General features: G+C 58.1%; 2 protein-coding genes across 3 annotated transcripts in view; one reads left to right on the top strand and one right to left on the bottom strand.

Moving 5' to 3' along the window:
* The window catches only part of TBL1X (transducin beta like 1 X-linked), a 211,719-nt gene extending 205,314 nt beyond the window's left edge, over positions 1 to 6,405 (top strand). For both annotated transcript variants that reach the window (XM_047715435.1, XM_047715434.1), the window contains exons 15-16: positions 2,087 to 2,188; positions 3,105 to 6,405. In XM_047715435.1, coding sequence (XP_047571391.1) covers positions 2,087 to 2,188; positions 3,105 to 3,131 — 129 coding nt within the window. In that variant the 3' untranslated portion in view covers positions 3,132 to 6,405. The remainder of the gene's footprint in view (positions 1 to 2,086; positions 2,189 to 3,104) is intronic.
* Positions 6,406 to 9,389: 2,984 nt separating this feature from the next.
* GPR143 (G protein-coupled receptor 143) overlaps positions 9,390 to 24,701 on the bottom strand; it is a 37,285-nt gene continuing 21,973 nt past the window's right edge. The window contains exon 9 of the mRNA XM_047715437.1: positions 9,390 to 9,614. Within this exon, the coding sequence (XP_047571393.1) occupies positions 9,520 to 9,614 (95 nt within the window). The 3' untranslated portion in view covers positions 9,390 to 9,519. The remainder of the gene's footprint in view (positions 9,615 to 24,701) is intronic.

Genomic DNA, 24,701 nt, shown 5'->3' with positions numbered 1-24,701 from the left:
GGGGACCCGAGCTGGGAGCAGCAACTGGGGAAGTTGGTGCTTAGTAAGGATGAGTTGCCTCAGAAGGAGGCGTGGAGCCAGCCCTCCCTCTGCGGACAGACCCCCGGCTCCGGGCCACCTGCCCTGTGCTCCGTGGGGGCTGTGGGTCTTCTCCCCAAGGGTTACCCCCATCTTCTACGTGTTCAGCTTCCTGGCATCAAACACTACCCGCCTCATCCTTGTCTCGGGCACGGGCAGGTGCAGAGACGTGGCCCTGCAGATGCGGAGGTTGGGAGGTAAAGGGGCACCCCCCATCCGAGGTTTCCAGGAACCAGGCAGCTGGGCTGAGGCCAGCCCTGACCTCCCCTGCACCGCACCACATCCCGTGGCTCCCGGAGCAAACGAAGGAGTGTGAAGAAAATGTGTGCTGTGCTCCTGCCGTTACGTTTGGGCAGCAAAGCACAGGCCAGTAATGGGTTGTCCTGTTCTCAGAATGGAAAGGAGACCGTACCTGATTAAATGTAGCCACTGTAGGTTTCTCTGGCCATACCTGAGGACAGCAGAGATCTGAACGTAGAGACTAGAATGGACAGGAACTAGCCGAGTACAGAGTATCGTCTTGGGCAGTCAGCTCTTGGTTCTCCTAATGGAAGGGTGACGGTGGTATGGTGGGAGTCCTTGAAAAGAGCCTGCGATCTATTTTGTCGGAATTCAGGATGGATCAGATGGCTTCCTTGCTCCCCTTTTTGTGTGACCTACCCTCTTGCTTCCCTTGGGCTCGTCTGACATTCAGGTGTCTCAAGTCCATGTCCCTCCCCCTTGGGGCAGGAGGAGGTGGTGGATGGGCCAAGGTAACGAGCATAAGGGTGCAGGGGTCCACTGAGACCCCAGGCTTCCCAGGGACTGCCTTATGTAAGCCGCACCCTCTTGCGGAAGGAGGGGTGACAGCGGGCTCTTCGTGGACCCAGCCTGACACCAAGCCGAGCCTCGCAGGCTTGGATAGGCCTCCTGGAGAACACATCCCAGGGACAGCACGCCAGAGCCCCTTCATGAAACACTTCCCAGAAGTCCTGCTGGACGGATCTGTAAAGTGACATCGGTCGTTAGGTGCTGTCTGCTGTCAGAAACTCGTCAGATCGGATCCTCCCCTCTGTATAAATCACAACATTGTTGGAGAGATTTTATTTTTGTAAAGATTTTATTAAATAATGTAATAGGCTTTTTTTTTTTTTGAGAGAGAGAGAGAACGAGAGGAAGAGAGCGTGAGCTAGAGAGCCAAAGTGGTGGGGAAAGACAGATGGAGAAGGAGAAGCAGACTCCCTACTGAGTGGGGAGCCCGATACGGGGCTTGATCCCAGGACCCTGAGATCATGACCTGAGCCAGAGGCAGATGCTGAACAGACTTGAGGCACCCAGGCGCCTCCATTTATTTTAATTAAACTTTCCACCCAACATAAGAGCTTGAACTTATGACCCCATGGTCAATACCGGCTGAGCCAGACAGGCACCCGGTCTCAGACTTCTGCTTCAGAGAGAGCGAGCAAGCGAGCTAGAGAGAGTACAGTGGGCGGAGGGGCAGAGGGAGAAGCAGGCTCCCAACTGAGCAGGGAGCCCGACGGGGGGTGCCATCCCAGGACCCTGGGACCCTGACCTGAGTCACCCGGGCGCCCTCTTTGAGACATTTTAAAGCTCACTTTAACTCTCCACGAGTTGGGTCCCCTCTGAACACAGAACAAACCTGGAACACCATTGACTTGTCCCTTGCTGGTTCCCGTCTCCCAGGAACAGCTGCCCCGGTCTGTGTGGCACCGTTGGTCACAGGTGGGGAGGGGCGCCGGGGTCGCACGGCCTCCCGTGTCCGGGCCAGGCCAGGGCCACCGTACGTCATGGAGGCTCCCAGGGGGTCTGAGGTCTGAGAGGCACGATCTGCAGCCGCCAGAAGGTCCCCAGAAGTGTCGGAACTTGTGTGTGTCTGGAAACTCGAGGGGCCAGCTGTGCGTGATGTCACAGTGTGCCAGCGTCTCGGGGTCCCGCCCGGAGCAGTGGCTCGTGCTGGCGTGGCCGTGCGTCGCGCATACCTGCTAGTAACGGTGGCTTTGCTTTGCAGACCGGGAGTCTCGTGCACAGCTACCGAGGCACCGGAGGCATCTTCGAGGTCTGCTGGAACGCTCGCGGGGACAAAGTGGGCGCCAGCGCGTCCGACGGCTCTGTAAGCGGCCCCCGCGGCTTGTGGGCAGGGCGGGGCGAGGGTGGGAAGTGGAAAAGCCGCGTGGTGGACAGCTGCCTGCCGTGGCGGGGGGCTGGGATGGGGGGCCTGGCACACAGCGGGTACGGAAGGAATGTGTCTGGGGTGAAGGAAGCTTCTGGGCTGGTCCCCACAGGGCGGGCCCCGTGTGAGCACGGCAGACTCCTCCTCCCTCCCGGGGTGTCCCTGTGGTTCACATTCTCGGGGAAATGGGTGGTTCTCAGCTGTGGGGATTCTGTCCCCCTGAGGGCGCTGGGCAACGTCCGAGGCATTTGTGGTTGTCCCTGCTTTGTGGGGAGATGCTGCGAAGCAGCCTACGGTGCCAGGACGGCCCCCGAGCAGGGAAGTGGCTGGCCCTCCGTGGCACTGGTGCTGAAACGGAGAAACTTGCTCCTGCCTCAGTTCCATACTGGTGCCCCCGACCTGGGCCCTGGGGTGGTAAAGGCCTGGCCTTCCCTTCCGCAGGTCTGCTGGCTCCCACTGGTCCTGTTCTGGTCCCATGAGATGGCTGCTTTTTGAGTCATTCCTGCACCTCAGCTCTGAGGCAGGGGGGCAGCAGGGGACAGGCTTTCCGAGTGTCAGTGTGGGCCCCCACTGCTCCCAGCACGCGTGTGCTCAGGCTTCTCAACTGCCGCATTACATAAGCGTCCACCGCCATTTGTTCCCAGCCCTGCCCTTGACCTGGCTTTTCCGTGCAGTGCTGTTTGCTGGGGATCGGTGGGTCACGTGCTCAGACATGAGCCTCCTCCTCGAGGTTCTCGGAGTCTTCGTGACTGTGTGCCAGTACGACTTTATTTACAAAACACAGGTGACAGCAAGGGCTCAAAAGGCATCCCAGCGTTGTCTGTGAAAATAACAGGCACTTCCTGGTTCCTTTTAGGTGTGTGTTTTAGATCTTCGGAAGTAAACCCGAACTATTTCAGAAAAGAAATCTCACGGACCAGCAGTGAACGTGTGAGGTCGCAGCGCTCGCCAGACACAGTGTACCCGCTCCGAAGCTGGACGAACTTGACCTGCATTACAGCGTACTTGGAAATCAGCTCATCCCTGCCCACGGGAGTCTCTCTTCTTTCGTAACCTTCATCAAGAAGTTTAAGACAGAAACACACACAGCCCTACCGAAGGGGAATAACGGTTTCCACCCGCGACGCTCAGCCTGGGAAGCACGAAGCCACCGGCTCGACGGCGCGTGGTTTGGTTTCCATCCAGAACAGGCTCTGATGGCCGAGAGGAGAAAAGGAGGGGGGGAGGAAAGGAAAAAAAAAAAAGCTGTGCCAAAAAAAGGAAAAACGAGAAAAATGCTGTGATAAACCAAAAGGAGGGGGAGGGGACTCTCCCCCACGTGGCGGGTTTTTCCCTAACAATTTGGACACTACAAGTTCTCACACAGGATGTTCAAAGACCAGTTTGTACCGATGAAATGGCGACTTTGTAATCCCAACACTTCCTACTTTCTAGAATCTTCTTTGTCCGGTGGTTTTTCTATCGGCTGGAATGCTGTCGTCTGAGGGCCTTCGGTCCGAGATGGAAACGGTTTCCGGTTTGTTGCCTCTTTCCCCTTGTCCGTCCCCTCTCCCCGCTCCGTGGGGTCTTGGCGCGTCGTCCACCCTCGCACGGGCCGCCGCGTGGACGCCGCCACGGAATCGTGGCCGGACGGCTGTCCCGCAGCCCTCCCCCCCCCGCCCCTCGCTCACTCTCTCTCTGACCCTTTCTCACAGTTGCTTCGGATCTTGGTCTCAAAGGCACTTTCGGCGCGTACTAAGTGCTTTATGTAAGCAGGCGGGGCAGGGGGGCTTTTTACAGGAGAAAAAATACTTATACGAGAGAGAGCCCGGAGTATTTTTGGAAAAAAAAAATATTTTTATGTTAAAACAATTTTAAAATCCTAAAAATGGCCATCAGACATAGAGAGCTTTGTGTGATTCATATTTTAAACAAATTCTAGGAAGACACAGGCAGGGTCTGAGGTCGCTTTTCCCTTCCCCTTCAGCTTGGCAAACGGTGGTTAGGAGTGTGGGTGGGAAAGGTCGGTCCTGCGGCCGGAGAGAGCTCAGCGCCTCCTGGTTCGGAGACGAGCCCTGCACCTCGCTGGGCGGGGGGCCCCCGAAGCCGGAGGAAGAGCGGGACGGCAGTGCCCTCTGACCCCAAGAAGCATTCCCCAAACCAGATGGCATCAAAGATGCCATCACAGCTTGCAGCTGGGCTCCGTGTCCCCTTGACAGCTCGTGGGCGGCGCTACAGACACCGAGAACAGGGTGGCCTGTCCTTACCACGCGGACATAAAAGGCCCCAGGATCTCCCCTGGTCTCCCAGTGACAGAAACGAACAGGGAATGCACATGTCCGGTCCCGGAGGTGAATTATGTAGGTAGAAAACGTCACTAATAATTTCTGCTGTCTTCGTAATTTCTTTCTCTCGCAAGAGAATAGGAGATTTTTTTTTTAAATGAATCTTTTTACTGTTTTTAAAATATTAAACATGGCTTTGTGTTCCTAGAGGAGTTTCCTTTCATTGGATCAGGTGACCTTTGTACTCTTGTCGTCATAACCGGACACGGACCTAGTTTTTAAGTGAGCGGCGGGGAAGGCGTGGAAGAGAAGGCCCTAAGCCACCTGTTTCCCGGCGGGCACAGGAAGGGATGAGGAAGTTGGCCGGGCCTGGGGACAGGGGTCTGGTCGTGGGTAGGCGTCCGCTGGGTCGTGTGTTCCAGCAGTGACACGGGGTCTCCGTCAGAGGGTGGCACCCACCCACGCAGCTGAAACCCCACGGGCAGGGAGGGCCTTGGAATGCGCCGGGCCCAGCTACAAAGACCGGAGAGTGTCACCCTTCCCGGCTCATTAACTGGCTGGGGTATTGGAATGCTGCGCGCCCCGTCCACGCGAGACCCGGAAAGTGCTCTGTGGACGACGTGGGGATTTCATTCAGGCTCTGGTGCCTCAGTGCTTAGCCCGGGGGTCCGAGTCCCGTGCAGTCCTCACTCCCTTCTTTGGAGAGGGCAGACGGACTTGCTGGCCCCAAGGCGTCCCTGGGTTTGGGACGCAGTTCGCTGGGGGTCCAGACCAAGACCGTCTTGACTCCCTGTGCAAGTTCCAGTGTCACCTGCACAGAGAGTAAGCTGTTGACGGGAGCCCCGTGGTCGGGACATCCCGGAAGGGGTTCACTAGGTAATCTTCACAGGGAGGTCGGGAGCCTGGGCGTCAGCCTCCGAGGACACTCAGCCACTTGGGAACCAGGAGCTACAAGACCTCGCACAACACAGGCTTGACCCGTGTGTGCAGGAAGGAACGAAGCCAGAGACGACGGAAGCCAGCTGTCCACATCCCCGGCTGCCCCGAGCCGCCATGGCACAGGCGCTCCCCACGGGCCTGAACAGGGACGACCGTGAGCGCGCGGCCCCTTCCGTGCAGCCCCGCCCTCGGCACGACAACGACCACCATCCGTGGAGCCTCCCACGTTCGCCCTGTGGCCAGGAAGCCGGTAGAGTCCCCTCCGTCCTCGCGGGATGGCCCGTGGGAGAATGCACGGTTGGTCCTTGCTGACGGCGCGGAGATCGCGGGGAAATGCCTCCGTCTCTGGGACCAGAGGGAACCTTGGCTCTGCAATCACAGTAACACGGGATGCGGCCCAGGAGCCGCGGTTGGGTTTCAAGTGACCAAGAGCGCGTTCCGCAGGCCCGCCCGGCAAGGGGATGCTGCCCTGCGGCGGGGGGCCGGGAGGGCCAGCCGGGACAGGGCGTCCGGCCGCTGACGCCACACGGCACCCGGGACGGGACGTTCGTCTTGTCTTTCTGAACCGAGACCACGGAGCCACGTGAAGTGCACTTTGTCAGATGTAAGGGTCTGCTTTGTTGTTATTTTGTTGTTTATAACCTTCTGTTCCACCTTTTCTTTTTAAATCGTGTTTCTTGTCCAGTGCAGAAATGTTCTTTCCGCCGCTCACTGAGGTTTTGAATTCTGGCTTCTGCGGTTTTTATTGTCTGTGTCAGACGTACAGCCAGATGCGGTCCCCCGTCTGCGTTTTCTCTCGATCCCGTCCCATCGCATCCGCCCCGTTCTGTCCTCCGGCCCGCTCACCCTCACGCGCTGAGAAGAGTCACCTTGTGCGCCGTAGCTCCTTTGTTTCCAGAGAGAATCAACCGATCATACTCAGTGTCTTGAATAAATTGCTCTATTTTGATATTAGAGAACTTGGTGGGTGTGCTTTCTTGTTCTCGCGGGGTGGACCCTCGGGCCCAGGTTGACACGGACGGACGGACGGACAGAGACCAGATTCTGCGATTTCCCAAGGAAAGAAGTCGCGTGCGTCCCTCCAGGGTCGCTCTGGTGGATGGGGCCGTGGGAACGAGCGCCCAGGGCGGGAGGAACCGCAGCCCGGCCACGGCCGAGGGCTCTGCAGCGGGGACACATTTCCCCGCGTTGCTGCTTCGCTGTCACCCGGAGCTGGCGGCTTGACAGCGTCCGAGCAGAGGAGTCTTGGCAGGTGGGTCTGGTAGGGTCTGAGCTCCAGGGCTAGCTTTGAGCCACCCAGAGAACCCCGAGTCACAGCACACGGGGGACTGCACGATGCACACGAACCTTCGGCAGAGGCTGACCGTCTGGTCTGTGCCACGCGCTGACAGCTGTTGACGTCACTTTGGTCGGCGGGCACCCCAGAATTACGGGGTATTGCTGTGCCCACGATTAGAAAGGAGTTGGGTGGGGAGGGGCGGCACAGTGCTGTTCAAGCACTTCTCTGCCACACCGGTCTCCGAGAAGGTCACGGTGCCCTTCCCGCCAACGGCAACGTGCCCCTGCACCGGAACGCAGCAGACAGCTGGGGCCCCGCTGCTGTGGGGGACGCGGCCCGCGGCTGCTGCGTTCCCACGACTCCCAAGCAGACCAAGCACGTCCCCCTGGCTCGGGAACTGAAGGTCCCAGGAACAACCTAGGGGCAGGCACGGCCGTGGGGAGAGCACAGGGCACGTCGGGATCCTGGGGATGGAGGCGTCGTGACGCGTGGCTTTGGGGGAAGCCACAGCCTTAGACGGGGCGCTTCACAACAGACGGGACACGCCGTCATTGTGTGTTGGGCAGCTCCAGCTCACGGTCACTCGACCGAACTTCCACGTGCGTCACACCCTGACGTGGCTGCTGACAGCTCCTGCTGGCTCCTCCTGTGGGCGGGAAGGCGTCCGGGCACCCAGGGCTGCGGGTGCCGCTGGCGGACAGCGGGACTGGGAACCTGCACAACACTCGGGCCGTGGCCGGATGTTGGTTTCTCCCAGTCTGGCTCCCTTTGCTCTGAAACGGCTCATCCACGACAAGGTAAGCCCCGCCAGGGGACGCGTTTCCACGCACACCAGGTCGGGGACAGGGCGTGGGAAACGGCTGCGGAGAGGGCGGGACGCTGGTCTGCACAGTGTCACCTGCCCCGGACACTTGGACACTCCGGAGAAGGGCTCAGACGAGGAACCCAGTTTCCGGCCAGCGAGAGCGACTGGGAGACCCCAGGCAAACAGACAGGGGCGGGGGGGGGGGGTCTGTGCAGATGAGATGCCGTAGACGAAGGGGAGGGCTGAGCGCAGAGTCCTCCAAAGGGACCTGGAAGTGCGACGAGCCGGAGGCCGCCTGCGCTGCCCAGGAGCTCGAGTCACATGGGGGGAAGCGCCCCACGTTCCCACCCAAACCGCCGCCCCAGCCACGGGCGCCGCCACATGTGCAGCCCGCCGGCACCGTCCCCGCTTGCCCGGCCCCAGATCGCTGCCCCTCGCGCGCCCGAGGTCTCTAGCACCGCGGGACCGGGCCGTGCTACAAACCGGGCTGCCGCCGCGATCTCTAGTCCCCGTCTGCACCGTCTTCCCCCGCACAGAGGGGCCGGTCCGCCTCCGAAGGTGTCCCCGGTGCATCCACGGCTCGCTCGGTGCCCCGCACAGAGCCGTGAGTTGGGAGGCACCTTCGGGCTCCCCCTCCCACTGCTCCCAGCTGTGAAGCAGACCCCGGGGCACGGTCGTCTGATGTGCAAGCTTCTGAGACGGACTCCGCCTCGCGGCCAGCCGAGGAGAATGAAGCAGGGCCCGGGCCCTCGGAGGGCTGTCGGAGAACCAGACCCGGCGGCCACACAGACAAGAACGGGCTACGGGTCGGGTCGCATGCGGGGAGCTGCCCAGGCCTCACAGCGGCCCGCGGCCGGCCTCCCAGATAGGCTGCTGTTGCCTGGTCCCGGCCCCGGTTCTGATCTGGCCTGCGGCGGGGGCACGGGGGCCGGGTCCCCTGTCCTGCTGCAGGCGTGGGGAGGCCGGGGGAGCCAGGACTGGGCATCTCAGCGTCCAGGGTGGGGGTGGCCTGGCCTCAGGCCGGCGGGGGCGGGGAGGCCTCCTGCAGAAGGGGCGCTTCCCACGCCGGCGGAGACGGGATGTCCGCACGGAGTAAGACGGCAGCCGCACCTGCACACGTGAAGCTCCGGCCGCTTCGGGTCACGGTGGGTCCACCCCTAGGAGCGCACAGCCCTGGGCACTGACCGCAGTGCAGCCGTGCCCGGAGTCCCCCATGCCAGCAAATGACTCTCCAACAGTAGAACTCTAGAAGCTTCTAAGCTTTTCTAAAGCAACCGGGAGTCGGCTGCCCGAAGGCAGGGGTCACGAGGCCGAGCTGCCTGTCCGGAGGCAGCGGCGTCTGGCTTTCGCGCACACGGACCCACGGGGCCGCCCGCTCCGGGCCGCGCTAGGCACTTTCGCCAGAAATAGGAAACACGCTTAAAGCTTCAGAGCGCGCAGATTCCTGCGGACGGAAAGATTCAGCCGACGCGGCGATCTCAGCGGGGTCCCAGGTTTGCTCAGACCGTGTCCCCGCTCGGCACGGGGCCGACGGCTGCGCGGGGGACGCAGACCTGGTGCGAGAAGGGCGGAGCGCAGCCGCCCCGGTGCTCCCGCAGCCCCGCACCCCTCGCCCTCCCCACCCCCCCCGCACCCCCACCCCCCCCGCCCTCCCCACCCCCCCCCCCCGCACCCCCGTGCGGCCGCGTCCACACTTGGCTCCAGACAGTCCGGACAGGAGCAGGCGCGCAGGCCGGGCTCGTCACAGCTACGCTCGTTTATTCACGCGCGTTCCGAGCCCGGCGGCCGCCTCGGAAAAGCGAAGGGCCACGAGCGTCCGGAGAAGCCGCTCCCGTCGGCTCCCGGCCCTGCTGCGGATCCTCTCGGCAGAGCGACTCCTCGGGAGGAAACCCTGACCGGGTGGGGGCGGCAGATCTGGGGGCAGAACACGGTTCCGAAGACGGAGAAGCGGGGGCTGAGGACGTGGCGCCGGACGTCCCACCCCTCACAGGTCTCCCTGGGGCTGGGGAACAGAGTCCGCCTCCCTTCCGGGGCGGGGCGCACGGCCGCCGAGCAGTTCAACCGCGCCGGCCTCAGAACCTGCGGAGGACAAGAGAGAAGCCTGTGACGGCTGCCGTCTCGGAGGGGCGCTCCTCCGCCAGCCGTGCGCGACCCGCGGGCACCTTCAGCCCCGCGTCCTTGCTGCCAGGCCTCCGCACCGCACCGGGGGCCACGTGTGCGCCGGGGCCGGACCGCGGGCAGCTGTGGCCCGAATACACAGCAGCGGCGCACAGGGGCGCTTCGGGGCGCTGTGCTGTCGGACGGGGAGCACGGGATCGCGGCCCGCTGTGCCCACGGGGGCAGCTGCCGCAAGGGGCGCTGCCTCGGCCAACAGGACCCCACGGCCGCTGGGCCGCCTGCACTCAAGCCCAGGAAGGGTCCAGCTGGGTGGAGACCACCAGTCCCGTCACACAGACACCCCTGCACCGTCTTTTCATCGGGCGCCTGCGTGGCTCAGTGGGTTAAACCTCTGCCTTCGGCTCAAGGCATGACCTCAGGGTCCTGGAATCGAGCCCCGCATCCGGCTCTCCGCTCAGCGGGAGCCTGCTTCCCCCTCTCTCTCTGCCTGCTTGTGATCTCTGTCAAATAAAAATCATTTAAAAAAATTGTCTTTTCATGGCTGATGCCACGGGGTTTCAGGGCGGAAAGTGGGAGCCAATCAGGGCAATTAGTCCCGCCAACTCTGTCGACCTGAAGGTCTGTTCATGCCAGTGATACACCTTCGCTCATAACTTGAGTGGGTCCGTGGGAACAAACGTCGGAATCGTTCTTTTGTTCCACAAGTATTCAGGTATGCCTGCTGTGCGCCCGGTTCTAGGTTGGATGTGGGGAACACCCAGACGGAAGACACGATGAAGTGAGGCCCTTTCAACTGTGCAAGGGCAAGTGACTGCCCTTCATGTCTCCAGATCCCAAACTCCACCAAGGGGCCTTGCTGTTCACTGTAGTCTCCACTCATGTCACACTCTCTGTTGACTCTCAACACTCAGGCACACTGGCCTCTCTCACATGTCCAGCCCAGTTCTGCCACAGGGCCTTCGCACATCACTTCTGCCCATAAAGCTCGTTCCCAGCTTTTCTCATGGCTCCCTTCTACAGCTCATTCAGATCTCAATTCAAATGGCATCAGCTGTTCAGGGTAGCACTGTCGCCTTCCAGATCCCACCTCAAAGGCTCCCTCATCCTCAGAGACAAATGTAGGACACCCTATCTAGAGCCACGCTCCCGCCCTTACGGGTTTGTGTTTCTTCACGAAACCTCTGGGCCACCCGGGATACTGTATAATCATTTGCATTCGTCATTCCGTCTCTGCCACTGCAGTGACAGTCCCCATGGACGAGAAAGCAGCCTGCTGCAGTCAGCAGTTACCAGCAGCGCCCCCGGAACACCGGCACGCAGAAGGTGCTGGACACACACGGTTGCATGGGTGCGCACGGCGGAGCGAGGGCCTTGATGGCGGCGGGCGGCCACGCTACGACGCAGAGCGCTGAGTGGGACTGCGGAGCAGAAGGAAGGCGGGGGCGAGAGCTGTTTCTCAAGGGACGCGTGCGGAGCCGTGGGGCACCGCACGGGGACGAGGACCTTTGTGCTCTGCGGAGACGAGCAGACAGTAGGATCGGTGTCTGCGGAAGATCCAGCAAAGCCTGAACCACAGGAAAAGACGATGACCCGAGCGAAACACCCCAAGCACGGCACCTCAGGGGCCCCCACACTGCCACCCGACACAGACACCCCTGCTGGGGGCGCGGCGGTCATGGCTTCCTCCCGGGCCCGGGTTAGGAGTCCGGGAGAGCCGCGGTCTGAGCGCGCCAGACTCTGTTTCACGAGCCCCACAAAGATGGGAGGCACGGACGCCGCGGAGATCTGGACGGCTGGTGAGGTCGGTGGGAGACCGTCAGCTGGGGCGGGGAGCCGGCTCTGCCAGGAGACCGGCAGCAGCGGGGAAGCCTTCCAGAAGCCACGGCTACGACTGCACTGCTGCTAGGGGCGCTGGTGGCACTTCAAAGAGACTTGGTTTTCACTGGGTCACGCGCTGCTGGTGAGGGCGTCCTGAGCTCATGGGAACTGGTGGGGACTTCCGTGGGGGGACATCACGTGCTGACTTGTGATCGAGGTCTGGGCTGAGGACACTCCCCTGGGACCTCACACTTCAGGGCCTGGCCTGGATCCTGTGGCTCTTGAGGAGTTCCTGTTCTTTCATCCTGCCCCGGGGCTCCGTGGAGAAGACGCATCCGTACCCTGACGGCCCTCCCAGATGCCAGCGCTGCCGCCGCCCAGCCCGGCCCGCACCCGCGTCCCGGGGGCCTGCATCTCCATGGGTTTTCTCTTCTGGCCTTAAAGGTCTCCACGAAGACAGAGCGCGCTGGCTGAGCGGGGCTCGGAGAAGGGAGTCCAGTGGGGCCGCTGGGGATTTGCACTAATTCTCCGTTGGTGCCAAGTGTGAACCCCTGACGCGTGTCCCTGCGGGGTGTGCAGAAGCCGGCAAGCTCCTGGGACCCAAGGGCCAGCCCCTCTTCCTGGTCCCTTGCTTTGACGAGGCCTGCCAGCCGACAGGTTCTGGGGAACTTCCTGGCCCCACGCAGGTGCACATTTCTGAAGTCACACTGCATGTCTCCCACTCTGTCACCTGTCATTCCTGGACTCCCTGAAAGCCCGGTCAGGGGGCACCCCCGAGCCACAGAGATCTTAAGACACCGGTGCCTGGATCGCTTTCAGGGCACTGACTTTGATCTAGAAAATGCACCAGAGTCAGAGCACGGGGGCATCTCCTCCACACTTTCCTCGCAGCGGCCACCGCGGGGCCTCCCGGTGTCACACTGAGGAGAGCCGTGACAATAGGGAATGAAGGCGAAGATAAGGACTCCCGAGAGGGACCGGCAACTGTGGGAGTGAGAACTGTGGAGGACACAGGGGAATTCAGGACGGAAAAGACCTGCAGGAGAGACGCGAATTCTGGAGAACGGGGAGCTGTGGAGAGAAACGGGACCCGGGGAGGGACGGACTCGCAAGGACGCGCGACAGACTCAGAGAGAGAATGTGGCAAAGACGGAGAACTGTGGGGAAGAACGGCACGAAGGGAGACAGGCGACTGGAGAAGGACTGTGGGGAAGGTCCGGGGACTCGAGAAGAAACAGAATCGCCGGGAGGACCGAGCGTGGAGGAAAGCCGCGCCGCAGGACAGCGAGCGGGGACGGTGAAGAGCCCAGCCCGGCGCGAGCACGTGGGAAACTGCACGAAATAACCGAGAAGCGGGCCGGGAGGGTCTGGGAGAGTGTGGGAGGCACAAGGCGCCGCAGGACACAAGGCATCGCGAGACAGACAGAACCAGGGCAGAGGGAACCGCGCCGAGGCAGGAGACGGTCTCGCGTGAAACACGACATTATGGGGAAAAGAGGAGAAATGTGGGACGGGGAGGAAAACCGGGCACGCGGGAGAGACAAGATCACGGCGGGGACGGGGCACCGTGGGAATGAGAAACGGTAACAGGAAAGGGGATGAGGGAGAACAAAGGAAACGGCATGTGTTATGGGAGACGCAGGGACCACTGAGAAACAACAACTGTGGGGGAGAATGAGGACAGTGGGATAGACGCTATTTTTTCTCTTATCTGCTAATGGTTCTTTATCTTTTTAAACGACTCTATTTATTTGACACAGGGAGAGAGAGAACACGCGCGTCCAAGTGGGGGGAGCAGGGCGTCTGCGTGGCTCAGTGCGTTAAAGCCTCTGCCTCTGGCTCAGGTCATGATCCCAGGGTCCTGGGATGGAGCCCCGCATGGGGCTCTCTGCCCAGCAGGGATCCTGCTTGCCGCCCCCGCCCCTCCCCCCACCCCCGCCTGCATCTCTGCCTACTTGTGATATCTGTCAAATAAATAAATAAAATATTCAAAAAAAAAAAAAAAAGCAGGAGGAGCAGCACAGAGAGGGAGAAGCAGGCTCCCTGCTGAGCAGGGAGCCCAACTCAGGGCTCCAACCCAGGACCCTGAGACCATGACCCGTGTGGAAGGCACATGCTTATTAACCCGCTGAGCCACCCAGGAGCCGTGCTAATGTTTAAGTTTTCACCTAAAATTCCCATCAGCTAACACACAGCGCAATAGCAGTTTCAAGTGCTCCGTCTAGTGTCACCGCATGCACACAACCCCGGCTACTCCCGACGGGGAGGGCCCTCCTCTCCCCCATCGCTTACTGAACCCATTTCCCTCCGCCTCCCCTCTGAACCCATCAGTTCGTTCTCTACAGTGAAGACTCTGTCTGGATTCCTACTTTCCACTTTTGTTCATTTTTTTGTTTCTTAAATTCCACATATGAGCAAAATCACGTGGTATGTCTTTCTCGGGCTTATTTCATTTAGCACAACACTCTCCTGCTCCATCCGCTGCCTGCAAGTGGAAAGACTTCATCGGTCTTTACAGCTGCATAATATTCCAAGGGATCTTCTTCATGCATTCAGGAGCCAATGGACACTTGGGCCGTTTCTGTAGTTTGCCTGCGGCAGACGATGCTGTTCGAAACGTCATGGTGCCAGCAGCCCTTTGACTTCCTTTTTCTGTGTACTTTGTGCAGTTGCTGGATTATCAGGCAGGCCTATTTCTAACTCTTGGGAGACCATCCTGAAATGCCTTATAAAAAAGTCATCTATAAAAAAGACTTCTAAAAAAGTGATTTATAAAAAATACTAACTTTCAAAGATACACACACCCCTACGTTTAACATAACATTATTTACAACAGCTAAACCATGGGAGCCGCCCAACTACCCATCAGTACATGAATGTGTAAAGCACATACAGTATATATGTGCAACGAAATATTACTCAGCCACAAAAAAGAGTAAAAACTTGCCATCTGTAATGACATAGATGGGTCTAGAGAATACAATGCTAAGTGAAACGAATCCGAGAAAGACAAATACCATATGGTTTCATTCACTGTGGAATTTAAGAAAGAAAATAAAAGAAGAAAAAGAGGAGATCAACAGAAGCGAGGTGAGGTGGGAGGGGGGATGGGAGAAGGATTAGAAGGGGATTAAGAACACACTCATGAGCGGTGAAGAATAAAACCGTGGGATCCCTACACTGTAGCCTGAAGCTAACGCTGCTCGTTATGCTGCCATCTTCAAAGTAATAAAAGCATTAAACAAAACTATGAAAAGAAACAGTACATCATGGAAAGAGAAACAGTTATGGGAGTGTGAGAATCTTGTGAGAAAAGGGAACGGAATTCAAGGAAACTACAGAGAATTGTGGGAGACAGAGCCGTGGACGAATGATAAGAAAATGAAGGACAAAATTTCGGGATAGAAGAGGAGCTTTGGGGGCAGCTGGGTGGCTTAGTGGGCTAAGCCTCTGCCTTTGGCTCAGGTCATGATCCCAGGGTCCTGGGATCGAGCCCCACATCGGGCTCTCTGCTCAGCAGGGAGCCTGCTTCCTCCTCTCTCTCTCTCTGCCTGCTTGTGATCCCTCTCTGTCAAATAAATAAATTTTTAAAAAAATTTGGAAAGAGTGAACTGGTGGGACACGGGGTGATGGCAGAGAAAGGGAAATTCTGGGAGAGGGCCTTATGGGAAAGCCAAGAGACCATGGGCTTGAACCAGGTATGGTAAGGGACAGGAATTATGGGAGAGTGCTTTCTGGGGCCGGGTACTAACTGTGCCTGTCGAGAGATCGTGAAGACTTGCAAAACAATAAAGCATCAGGAACTCTGGGACAAAATGAGCAATTACTGGAAAGAAATAACTGTGAGAGCAACAGGGCAGCAGGGAGAACAAGGGATTACAGAACAGACGGAAAAAGTGTGGGACAGAAAAGAAAGTGGGGGAGATCTTGAGCGGGGCGGAAAAGGGGAGCTGTGGGAGAAGAAACGGGGTGTGGGACAGGCAGGGGACTGTGGCAGAGATAAGGAACTGGGGGAGGAGTGCCTTGGGGGAGAAGCAGGGAATGGTGGGAGAAGGAACAGATTACAGAGGAGACACGGGAATGTGGGAGGCATAAGGGAAGGGGGAAGAGAAATGGACTGTGGGAAAGGTGGACAATGGTGGCAGAAGGAACGGATCACAGGAAGGATGGAGAATGGAAGGACAAGCAATGGACTGTGAACAAGAGACGAGATTGTGGAATAGGTGAGAAATGGTGGGAGAAATGCCTTAGGGGAAATGAGGGGCATGGCGACAAAAGGAAAGGATTGTGGGAGATGTGGGGCATGGTGGGAGAAAAAATATGGCTTATGGGAGACGTGAAAAACGGTGCAGAAGGAATGGATTGTGGAAGAGGCAAAAGACTATGGGAGTGACAAAGGACTATGGGAAAAGTGAGGCATGCTGGGAGAAGAAGTGGTTTATGGAAATGAGGGGGTGTGGCAACAGAAGACATGGATTGTGGGAGATGAAGTGGATTATGGGAGATGTGGGGCATGGTGGGAGAAGAAACGGTTTATGGGAAATGAGGGTGTGGTGACAGAAGAAATGGATTGTGGGAGATGAAGTGGATTATGGGAGATGTGGGGCATGGTGGGAAAAGAAACGGTTTATGGGAAATGAGGGTGTGGTGACAGAAGAAATGGATTGTGGGAGACGTGAGGAATGGTGGGAGAAGAAATGGTTTATGGGAAATGGGCGGGGTGACAGAAGAGATGGATTGTGGGAGATGTGAGGCATGGTGGTAAAAGAAATGGATTATGGGAAATGAGGAACGTGGCAAAAGAAAAATGGATTATGGGAGATGTAAGGCATTGTGGGAGAAGAAATGGTTTATGGGAAATGAGAGGGATGGCAATAGAAGAAATGGATTGTAGCAGAAGAACGGTATGGTGGGAGAACAAATGGATTATGGGAAATGAGGGGCGTGGTGACAGAAGAAACATTGTGGGAGATGTGGTGCATGGTGGGAGAACAAATGGATTCTGGGAGACATGAGGAGTAGTGAGAGAAGGAATGCACTGTGGGGGAAAGAACGAACTGAGAGAGAGGCATGGAATTATGAGAGAAGTGAGGCATGGTGGGAGAAGTGGTTTATGGAAATGAGGGGGTGTGGCAACAGAAGAAATGGATTGTGGGAGATGAAATGGATTATGGGAGATGTGGGGCATGGTGGGAGAAGAAATGGTTTATGGGAAATGAGGGGCGTGATGACAGAAAAAAATGGATTGTGGGAGATACAGGGCGTGGTGGAAGAAAAAATGGATTAAAGGAGATGTAACGAACGGTGGGAGGAGGGAGGAATGGATGGTGGGAGAGGCAAGGGACTGTGGGAGAAGTGAAGCATGGTGGGACAAAAGGGTATTGTGGGAGGTATGGAGAATAGTGGGAGAAGCAATGGGGTTTGGGACACTCCAGGCATAGCAGGAAAAGTAGAGGATTGAGGGAGATGTGGGGATAGGTTATGGGACATGGAGGACACAGCAAAAGGAGGAATGGATTGTGGGAGATGTGGTGCAAGGTGGGACAAGCAATGGTTTAAGGGAGATGTGAGGAGTCATAGGCGACAGAAGGGATTGTGGGAGAAGTGCAGAATGGCAGAAGAGGCAGGAAAGAGCGGGGAGGCAGGAGACTAGAGGTGAGTGGGGAGTGGTGGCTAAGGAATGGGCTGTGATAGACAGAGGAACGATGGGAGAGAAATGGCACTGTAAGATGCAACTATTCCCCTCACTCCTGCCCAAGATGTTCTCAATGTGCCACAAGCGTTCTGCCAGGGGAAGAAAACACGTTTCTTCTAACCACGAAACCGCTCCTGCCCTGGGCCCCTCCGGTCAGAATCCACCCATTCCGCCTAAGCCCTCCCCTCTAATCGCGCCCCACCCCCCTTGTGTCAAACACCCCACCTCCTCTTTTCCATCTTCCATCACACCCCGCCCCATCCACACACCCCGCCCCTGCTTTAGGGTCACGCCTCTTTTTGTCACACGCCCCGCACCTTATTTCGGGCCCCACCTCTTCAGTCACACACGGACCCTTACCTCAGGCCACACCTATTCTGTCAGAGACCACGCCCCTTCGGTCAAATACTCCACCCTTTCCGTAGGGCACCACTCCTTCCCCCTAACCCCTCGCCACCCATCCCGCCACGAACCCTTCGGGCACACACCCCAACCACTCCTTGCCATCTCCAATCACACCCCATCCACCGGGCCCCGCCCCTTGTTCAGAACACTGCTTCTTCCATCACACACCCCGACCCTTACCTCGGGCCACACCTCTTCCGTCAGGGACCACGCCCCCTGTCACATACTCCTCCCCTACCATAGGGCCCCACCCTTCCACCAGACCCCGCCCCTTCGCTCGGGCCCCGCCTCATCCGCCACACACCCCGCCCCTTGTCCCGGGCCCCGCCTCTTCCGTCAGGCACCACGCCCCTTCAGTCACATACTCCTCCCCTTCCAGAGGGCCCCACCCCTTCCACCACACACCCCGCCCCTAATCGCGGGCCCCGCCTCTTCCGCCACGCACCACGCCCCTTCCATCACATACCCCTCCCCTTCCAAAGGGCCCCTCCCCTTCCACCAGACGCTCCTTCTGTCACGCAACACGCTCCTTACCTCGGCCACGCCCCTCCGTCACTAACCACGCCCCTTCCGTCACATACCTCTCCCCTTCCACAGGGCCCCACCCCTTCCACCAGACGCCTCCCCTCCTGTCACGTACCACGCCCCTTCCGTCACATACCCCTCCCCTTCCCTAGGACCCCACCCCTTCCATCAGACCCCTTCCCTCCCGCACCCCGCCCCTTCCGGCCCCGCCTCTTCCAGTGTACACAATGCCCATTCCGTCTGTCCCTGCCACTTCTGCCCCACACCGCCACCTCTTCCGTAGGGCCCTTCCCCTCCGTCACACACCCCTTCCCTAGGCTCCCACCCCTTCCATCAGACCCCTCCCCTTCCATCGCACCCCTAGTGCATACCTTGGCTGCTGTTGCTGGTTGACTTGGCGGTTACTCTCACTCAAACCCCATTGTTTAAAAAAAGGGGAGAGGCGCCTGGGTGGCTCCCTGGGTTGAAGCCTCTGCCTGCGGCTCAAGGCATGACCTCAGGGTCCTGGGATCGAGCCCCGCATAGGGCTCTCTGCTCGGCGGGGAGCCTGCTTCCCTTCCTCTCTCTCTGCCTGCCTCTCCGCCTGCGTGTGATCTGACCAATCAATCAATCAATCAATCAAGGGCGCCTGGGTGGCTCAGTGGGTTAAGCCTCTGCCTTCGGCTCAGGTCATGATCTCAGGGTCCTGGGATCGAGTCCCGCATCAGGCTCTCTGCTCAGCAGAGAACCTGCTTCCTCCTCTCTCTCTCTCTCTGCCTGCCTCTCTGCCTACTTGTGATCTCTCTCTGTGAAATAAATAAATAAATAATTAAAAAAATCAATCAATCAAGTCTTGGGGCGCCTGGGTGGCTCAGTGGGTTGAAGCCTCTGCCTTCGGCTCGGGTCATGATCGAAGGGTCCTGGGATCGAGCCCCACACCGGGCTCTCCGCTCAGCGGGGGGCCTGCTTCCTCCTCTCTCTCTGCCTGCCTCTCTGCCTACTTGTGATCTAGGTCTGTCAAACAGATAAATAAAATATCTTTAAAAGCAAACATACAAAAACAAACAACTAGAGAAAGGATAAAAACCCTAGCATCATCTCAACCGATGGGAGAAAAAGCTTTTGACACAGTACAACATGCCTTCGTGATAAAAGCCCTCTCAACAGGGACACCTGGGTGGCTCGGTCAGTAAAGCCTCTGCCTCTAGCTCAGGGCCTGATCTCAGGGTCCTAGGACTGAGCCCCACCTCTGGCTCCCTGCTCCGCGGGGAGCCCGATTCTCCCTCCGCCTCTCCCCCTGCTTCTGCGCTCTCTGTGTCAAAAAAAAAAAAAAAAAAAAAGTAAGATATTCGGGGTTTGGGGGCGGGAGGGGGGGGAAGCCCGGAACGAAGTGGGTTTACAGGGAACAAGCATCAGCATAATAAAGGCCGCATAAGGAAAGCCCGGAGCTGACCTCACACTCAGTGCTGATACGCGGAGACCTTTCCCCTGAGGATGAGGAGCGCGACGAGGACCTCTACTCTCACCGCGGCCGGTCAAAACCGTACTGCAAGTCCAGCCATAGCATCCCATAAGAAAGAACAGGGAAATGGCATCTACATGGGTAAGAAAGAAGGAAAGCTCCCACCATCTGCAGATGACACGATACTATAGACAGACAAAAAACCTGCCAGACTCCAAAAAGCCCCTACTGGAACTTATCAACAAACCCAAGAAGGTTGTAGGCTACAAAATCCATACAGAGAAGTCCACTGCATTTCTAACACCAAGAAGCAGAAAGAGAAATTAAGCAAACAATCCCAGGGCGCCCGGGTGGCTCCATCGGTGAAGCGTCTGCCTTCGGCTCAGGTCATCATCTCAGGGTCCTGGCTTGGGTCGAGCCCCGCACGGGGCTCCCTGCTCAGCACGGGGCTCCCTGCTCAGCGCGGAGTCTGCTTCTCTCCTTCTCCCTCCACGCCTCCCTGCCCCCTCTTGGGTTCTCTCACTCCCTCTCCAATGCATAAACAAAATCTGTTTTAAAAAGAAAACAATCCCATTTACGATGGCACCCAAAATGGTCAAATACCTAGGAAGAAACCGAACCAGAGAAGTGGAAGATCTGTACTCTGGAAACTATAAAACACTCACGAAAGACATGAAAGGTGACACCGACAGGCAGACAGACAGCCCACGTTTGTTTGCGGATTGGAAGAGTGTCCATGGAATGTCCCTACGACCCAAACAATCTAGAGATGGAATGCAATGCCTATCGAAATACCAACAGCCTGGGGCACCTGGGTGGTTCAGTGGGTTGAAGCCTCTGCCTTCAGCTCAGGTCGTGATCCCAGGGTCCTGGGATCGAGCCCTGCATCGGGGTCTCTGCTCGGCGGGGAGCCTGCTTCCTCCTCTCTCTCTCTGCCGGCCTCTCTGCCTGCTTGTGATCTCTGTCAAATAAATAAATAAGATCTTCAAAAAGAAAAAAAAAAATTCCAACAGCTTTTTTTTACAGACCTAGAACAAATAATCCTAAAACCTGTACGGAACCACACAGAGAGAGACCTCAAAGAGCCAAAGCAATCTTGAGCTATCGCGATCCCAGATGTCAAGGTACCTTCCTAGTATCAAAACAATATGGTACCGGCAGAAAAAAACAGACATGCAGGTCAACAGAACAGAAGAGAGAGCCCAGAAATGAACCCATGACCGCAAGATCAAATAGTCTTCCACAAAGGAAAAAAGACACACAATCGGCGAGACACAGTCTCTTCAACAGACAGCACTGGGGACACTGGACCGCCACACGCCGAGGCATGACACTGGACCACTTCCTCATACCAGACACACAACGGAGCTCAAAGTGGATGGAAGCCCCAAATGTGAGCCCTAAAACCACAGAAACCCTACAAGGGGGCACAAGCGATCACCTCTCCGCCATCGGCCATAACAACACTTTTGTGGGTCTGTGTCAAGAGGCAAGGAAACACAAAAGCAAAAATAAACGATTTGGACTTCGTCAAAACAGAGAGTTTCCGCATGCGGACGGAAACAATCGGCAAAACTGAGAGACACCCTGCTGGGTGAGAGAAGATCTTCGCACAGGACACACCCCGTAGGGGGCTAGTATCCAAAAGGCAGGAAGAACTTACAGGACGACGGCCAAGGCACGAACGATCCCACTACAAGAAAATGGGCCGGAGACCTCAACAGACACTTTCCCAACGAAGCCATCCGGGCGGCCAACAGACGCGGGAAAAGATGCTGAACGTCACTGACCGTCAGGGAAAAGCCAACCAAAACCACAAGGAGATCTGCGTCCCACCGGTCAGAATGGCTAAAAGGAAAAGAACACGCGAGAACCCAGGGCTGCTGAGGACGTGGAACCAAAGGGACCCTCCGGCACCCCTGGTGGGAACGCAGAGGAGGGGAGCCACTGTGGCGAGACGGTATGGAGGGGCCTGCAGCGTTCAGAACTACCCTAGGATTCGGTCATTCCACTACTAAGTATTTACCCAAGGGTTACGAAAACACCAACTCACAAAAACACGTGCGTCCGTGTGTTTACCGCAGCATCGTTCGTGATACACGACGGGAGCGGCCCAAGTGTCCGCTGACCGGGTTCAAGCACACGGGGTGTGTACACAGCCACAGACACAGCACGGAACGTCTCTCAGCCGGAACAGAGAATGACACCTTGCCATGGGCAACGACGTGGACGTCAAGATACAACGCTGAGTGAGACACACTCAGAGGAAGACACAGGCTGTATGATGTCCCTCAAGACAAAAGAAACAAACCCAAAGGCACCCCTCATCCTAGAGAACGGACTGGAGGGGAGAAGAGGGGAGGTGGGAGGGAAGAGGGTGTCACAGGAGCACTGCCCCATGCGTGGAGTTGCGCAGTCACTACCTCGCACGTGCGCAACTGACCTCACAGCACGCAGCCACCCAACTGCCGTCTTAAGAAACGAGAAAGGGAACAAAGAGAAAAGGCCCCGCTCCTCGTCCGCACCTGCACGGGGCCAGGTCAGAAGCGAGTTCGCCTTCCGTTCCAACAGCCGCACCGCGGTCCAGACCGACCCAGAGCTCCGGACGCAGCTCTGGACCTAGGCCACTACAGACACGGCTGGGCCCTCCCTGGGCGACGCGCCGCCATCACGACTCAAAGACGACTCCGGGGCGCACCGAGGTGGCCCGCGCAGCACAGGTTCGAGCTCTCTCTGAACCCGCTCGGGCACCCACGCGCGCTCAGGCCTCGTCGAGGAGACAACCGCCCTCGCGACGCCATCCCCGGGACTTCACGCCCCCGGGTGCGCCCCTGGCGCAGGGACCTTCCTGAGGCTCAGCTGGGTTCACCAGAAGGTGGGGTGGGGAGCGTGGGTGAGGGGAGGGAGAGGAGGGGCGGGGAGGTCAGGTGGGGACGACAGGGCGGATGGCCTCGTCCCACCAGCCCGCCCGCCAGCGCACCCCAGGGAGCCCGCGCCCACGGTCGGGCGGGGAGGCACAACATACTGCGAGCCGGTGAAGCCTCTACAAAGACTACGCGGGTGGCCCCAGGGACACCCTGACCAGGGCAGGTCGAGAGAATCCTGAAATTATCCCCAGGGCCGTGGTCGGGACGCGCAGCCCAAGCAGCCCAAGTCGGATGCGCGGATCTTCACCAACGGCCGGAGGCGTCCTAGGACACGAAGCATTTCAAGGCTTTAGTTCCGAACAGAATCCCTGTCCGCGCTCCATAGCCAACTCCTGCCCAGGACGGCTACACAACCTACCAGACTGCAGAGCAGGGGACAGCTTGTTTAAAGATTCCCAAGAGAGGCTGCAAAGGCAAGACTCCACCCACCGCTCCGGTCGGACCCCGCCCCTTCCCCTAACCCCTCCCCTCCCATAGCGCCACGCCCCCTTCTGCCACACACCCCGCCCCCTCCTTGCCATCTCCCATCACACCCAGCACCATCCACCCGGCCTCCCCTCTTCCGCCACGCACCACGCCCCTTCCACCAGACCCCGCCCCTTATCTTGGGCCCCGCCTCTCCCGCCACACACCCCGCCCCTACCGTCAGGGACCACGCCCCTTCCATCACAGACTCCTCCCCTTCCGCAGGGCCCCTCCTTCCGCCACTAACCACGCCCCTTCCGTCACATACCCCTCCCCTTCCCTAGGACCCCACCCCTTCCATCAGACCCCTTCCCTCACGCACCCCGCCCCTTCCGGCCCCGCCTCTTCCAGTGTACACACCGCCCATTCCGTCTGTCCCTGCCACTTCCGCCCCACACCACCACCTCTTCCGTAGGGCCCTTCCCCTCCGTCACACACCCCTTCCCTAGGCTCCCACCCCTTCCATCAGACCCCTCCCCTTCCATCGCACCCCTAGTGCATACCTTGGCTGCTGTTGCTGGTTGACTTGGCGGTTACTCTCACTCAAACCCCATTGTTTAAAAAAAGGGGAGAGGCGCCTGGGTGGCTCCCTGGGTTGAAGCCTCTGCCTGCGGCTCAAGGCATGACCTCGGGGTCCTCGGATCGAGCCAAACTAAAAATTCCAACAGCTTTTTTACAGACCTAGAACAAATAATCCTAAAACCTGTACGGAACCACAAAGAGAGAGACCTCGAAGAGCCAAAGCAATCTTGAGCTATGGCGATCCCAGATGTCAAGGTACCTTCCTAGTATCAAAACAATATGGTACCGGCAGAAAATAACAGACACGCAGGTCAACAGAACAGAAGAGAGAGCCCAGAAATGAACCCATGACCGCAAGGTCAAATAGTCTTCCACAAAGGAGAAAAGACACATAATCGGTGAAACACAGTCTCTTCAACAGACGGCACTGGGGACACTGGACCGCCACACGCCGAGGCATGACACTGGACCACTTCCTCATACCAGACACACAACGGAGCTCAAACTGGGCTCAGTGTGCGTCTAGGGGATTTGCTGTGTGGAAACAGTGCTGGCGGTCAGTCGGGATGGGTGCTACTGGCAGTGATCGGGCAAAGGCCAGGGAGGCTGCCCCGCATCCTACAGGGCCCAGGCCACCCCCGGCACAAAGAATCCCGCCGAGCTAGATGCCAACAGTGCTGGGAATGAGAGACCCGCTCCGAAGACAGATACAGTAGATGGGGCGAGAGGCTGACCGACGAGGCAGGTGCATTTCTGCCAGCTCCAGCATCAGCTGAGGAAAGATGACGGAACCTGTATGTTCCAGAACACGCTCATTCGTCGACCTTCTTCAACATTCTCTCTGGCTCTTTCTGAAACTACCAGTGTGCTCGTGAAACATTATCGCTACCAGAGATCTGGTCCTACGGATCAATCTGCGTGTAGGTTACATATGATTAGGGCAGAGCGGTGATTTCCAAACCTGTCCTCATCAAGAGCTGCAACGGGGGTGGGGGGGTGCCTGGGTGGCTCAGTGGGTTAAAGCCTCTGCCTTCAGCTCAGGTCATGATCCCAGGGTCCTGGGATCGAGCCCCACATCAGGTTCTCTGCTCTGCCGGGAGCCTGCTTCCCGCCCCACCCCACCCCCGCCTGTCTCTCTGCCTACTTGTGATCTCTGTCAAATAAATAAATGAAATCTAAAAAGAAAAAAAAAAAGCTGCAATGGGGCTAAAACGAAACCTTACAAGGAACCTCTACAGGGAGGACACCGG

This window comes from Lutra lutra, chromosome X (assembly GCF_902655055.1).
Source record: "Lutra lutra chromosome X, mLutLut1.2, whole genome shotgun sequence".
NCBI lineage: Eukaryota > Metazoa > Chordata > Mammalia > Carnivora > Mustelidae > Lutra > Lutra lutra.
Note: the sequence above shows the minus strand (reverse complement) of the source record. Positions and strands in the feature narration are given on the sequence as shown.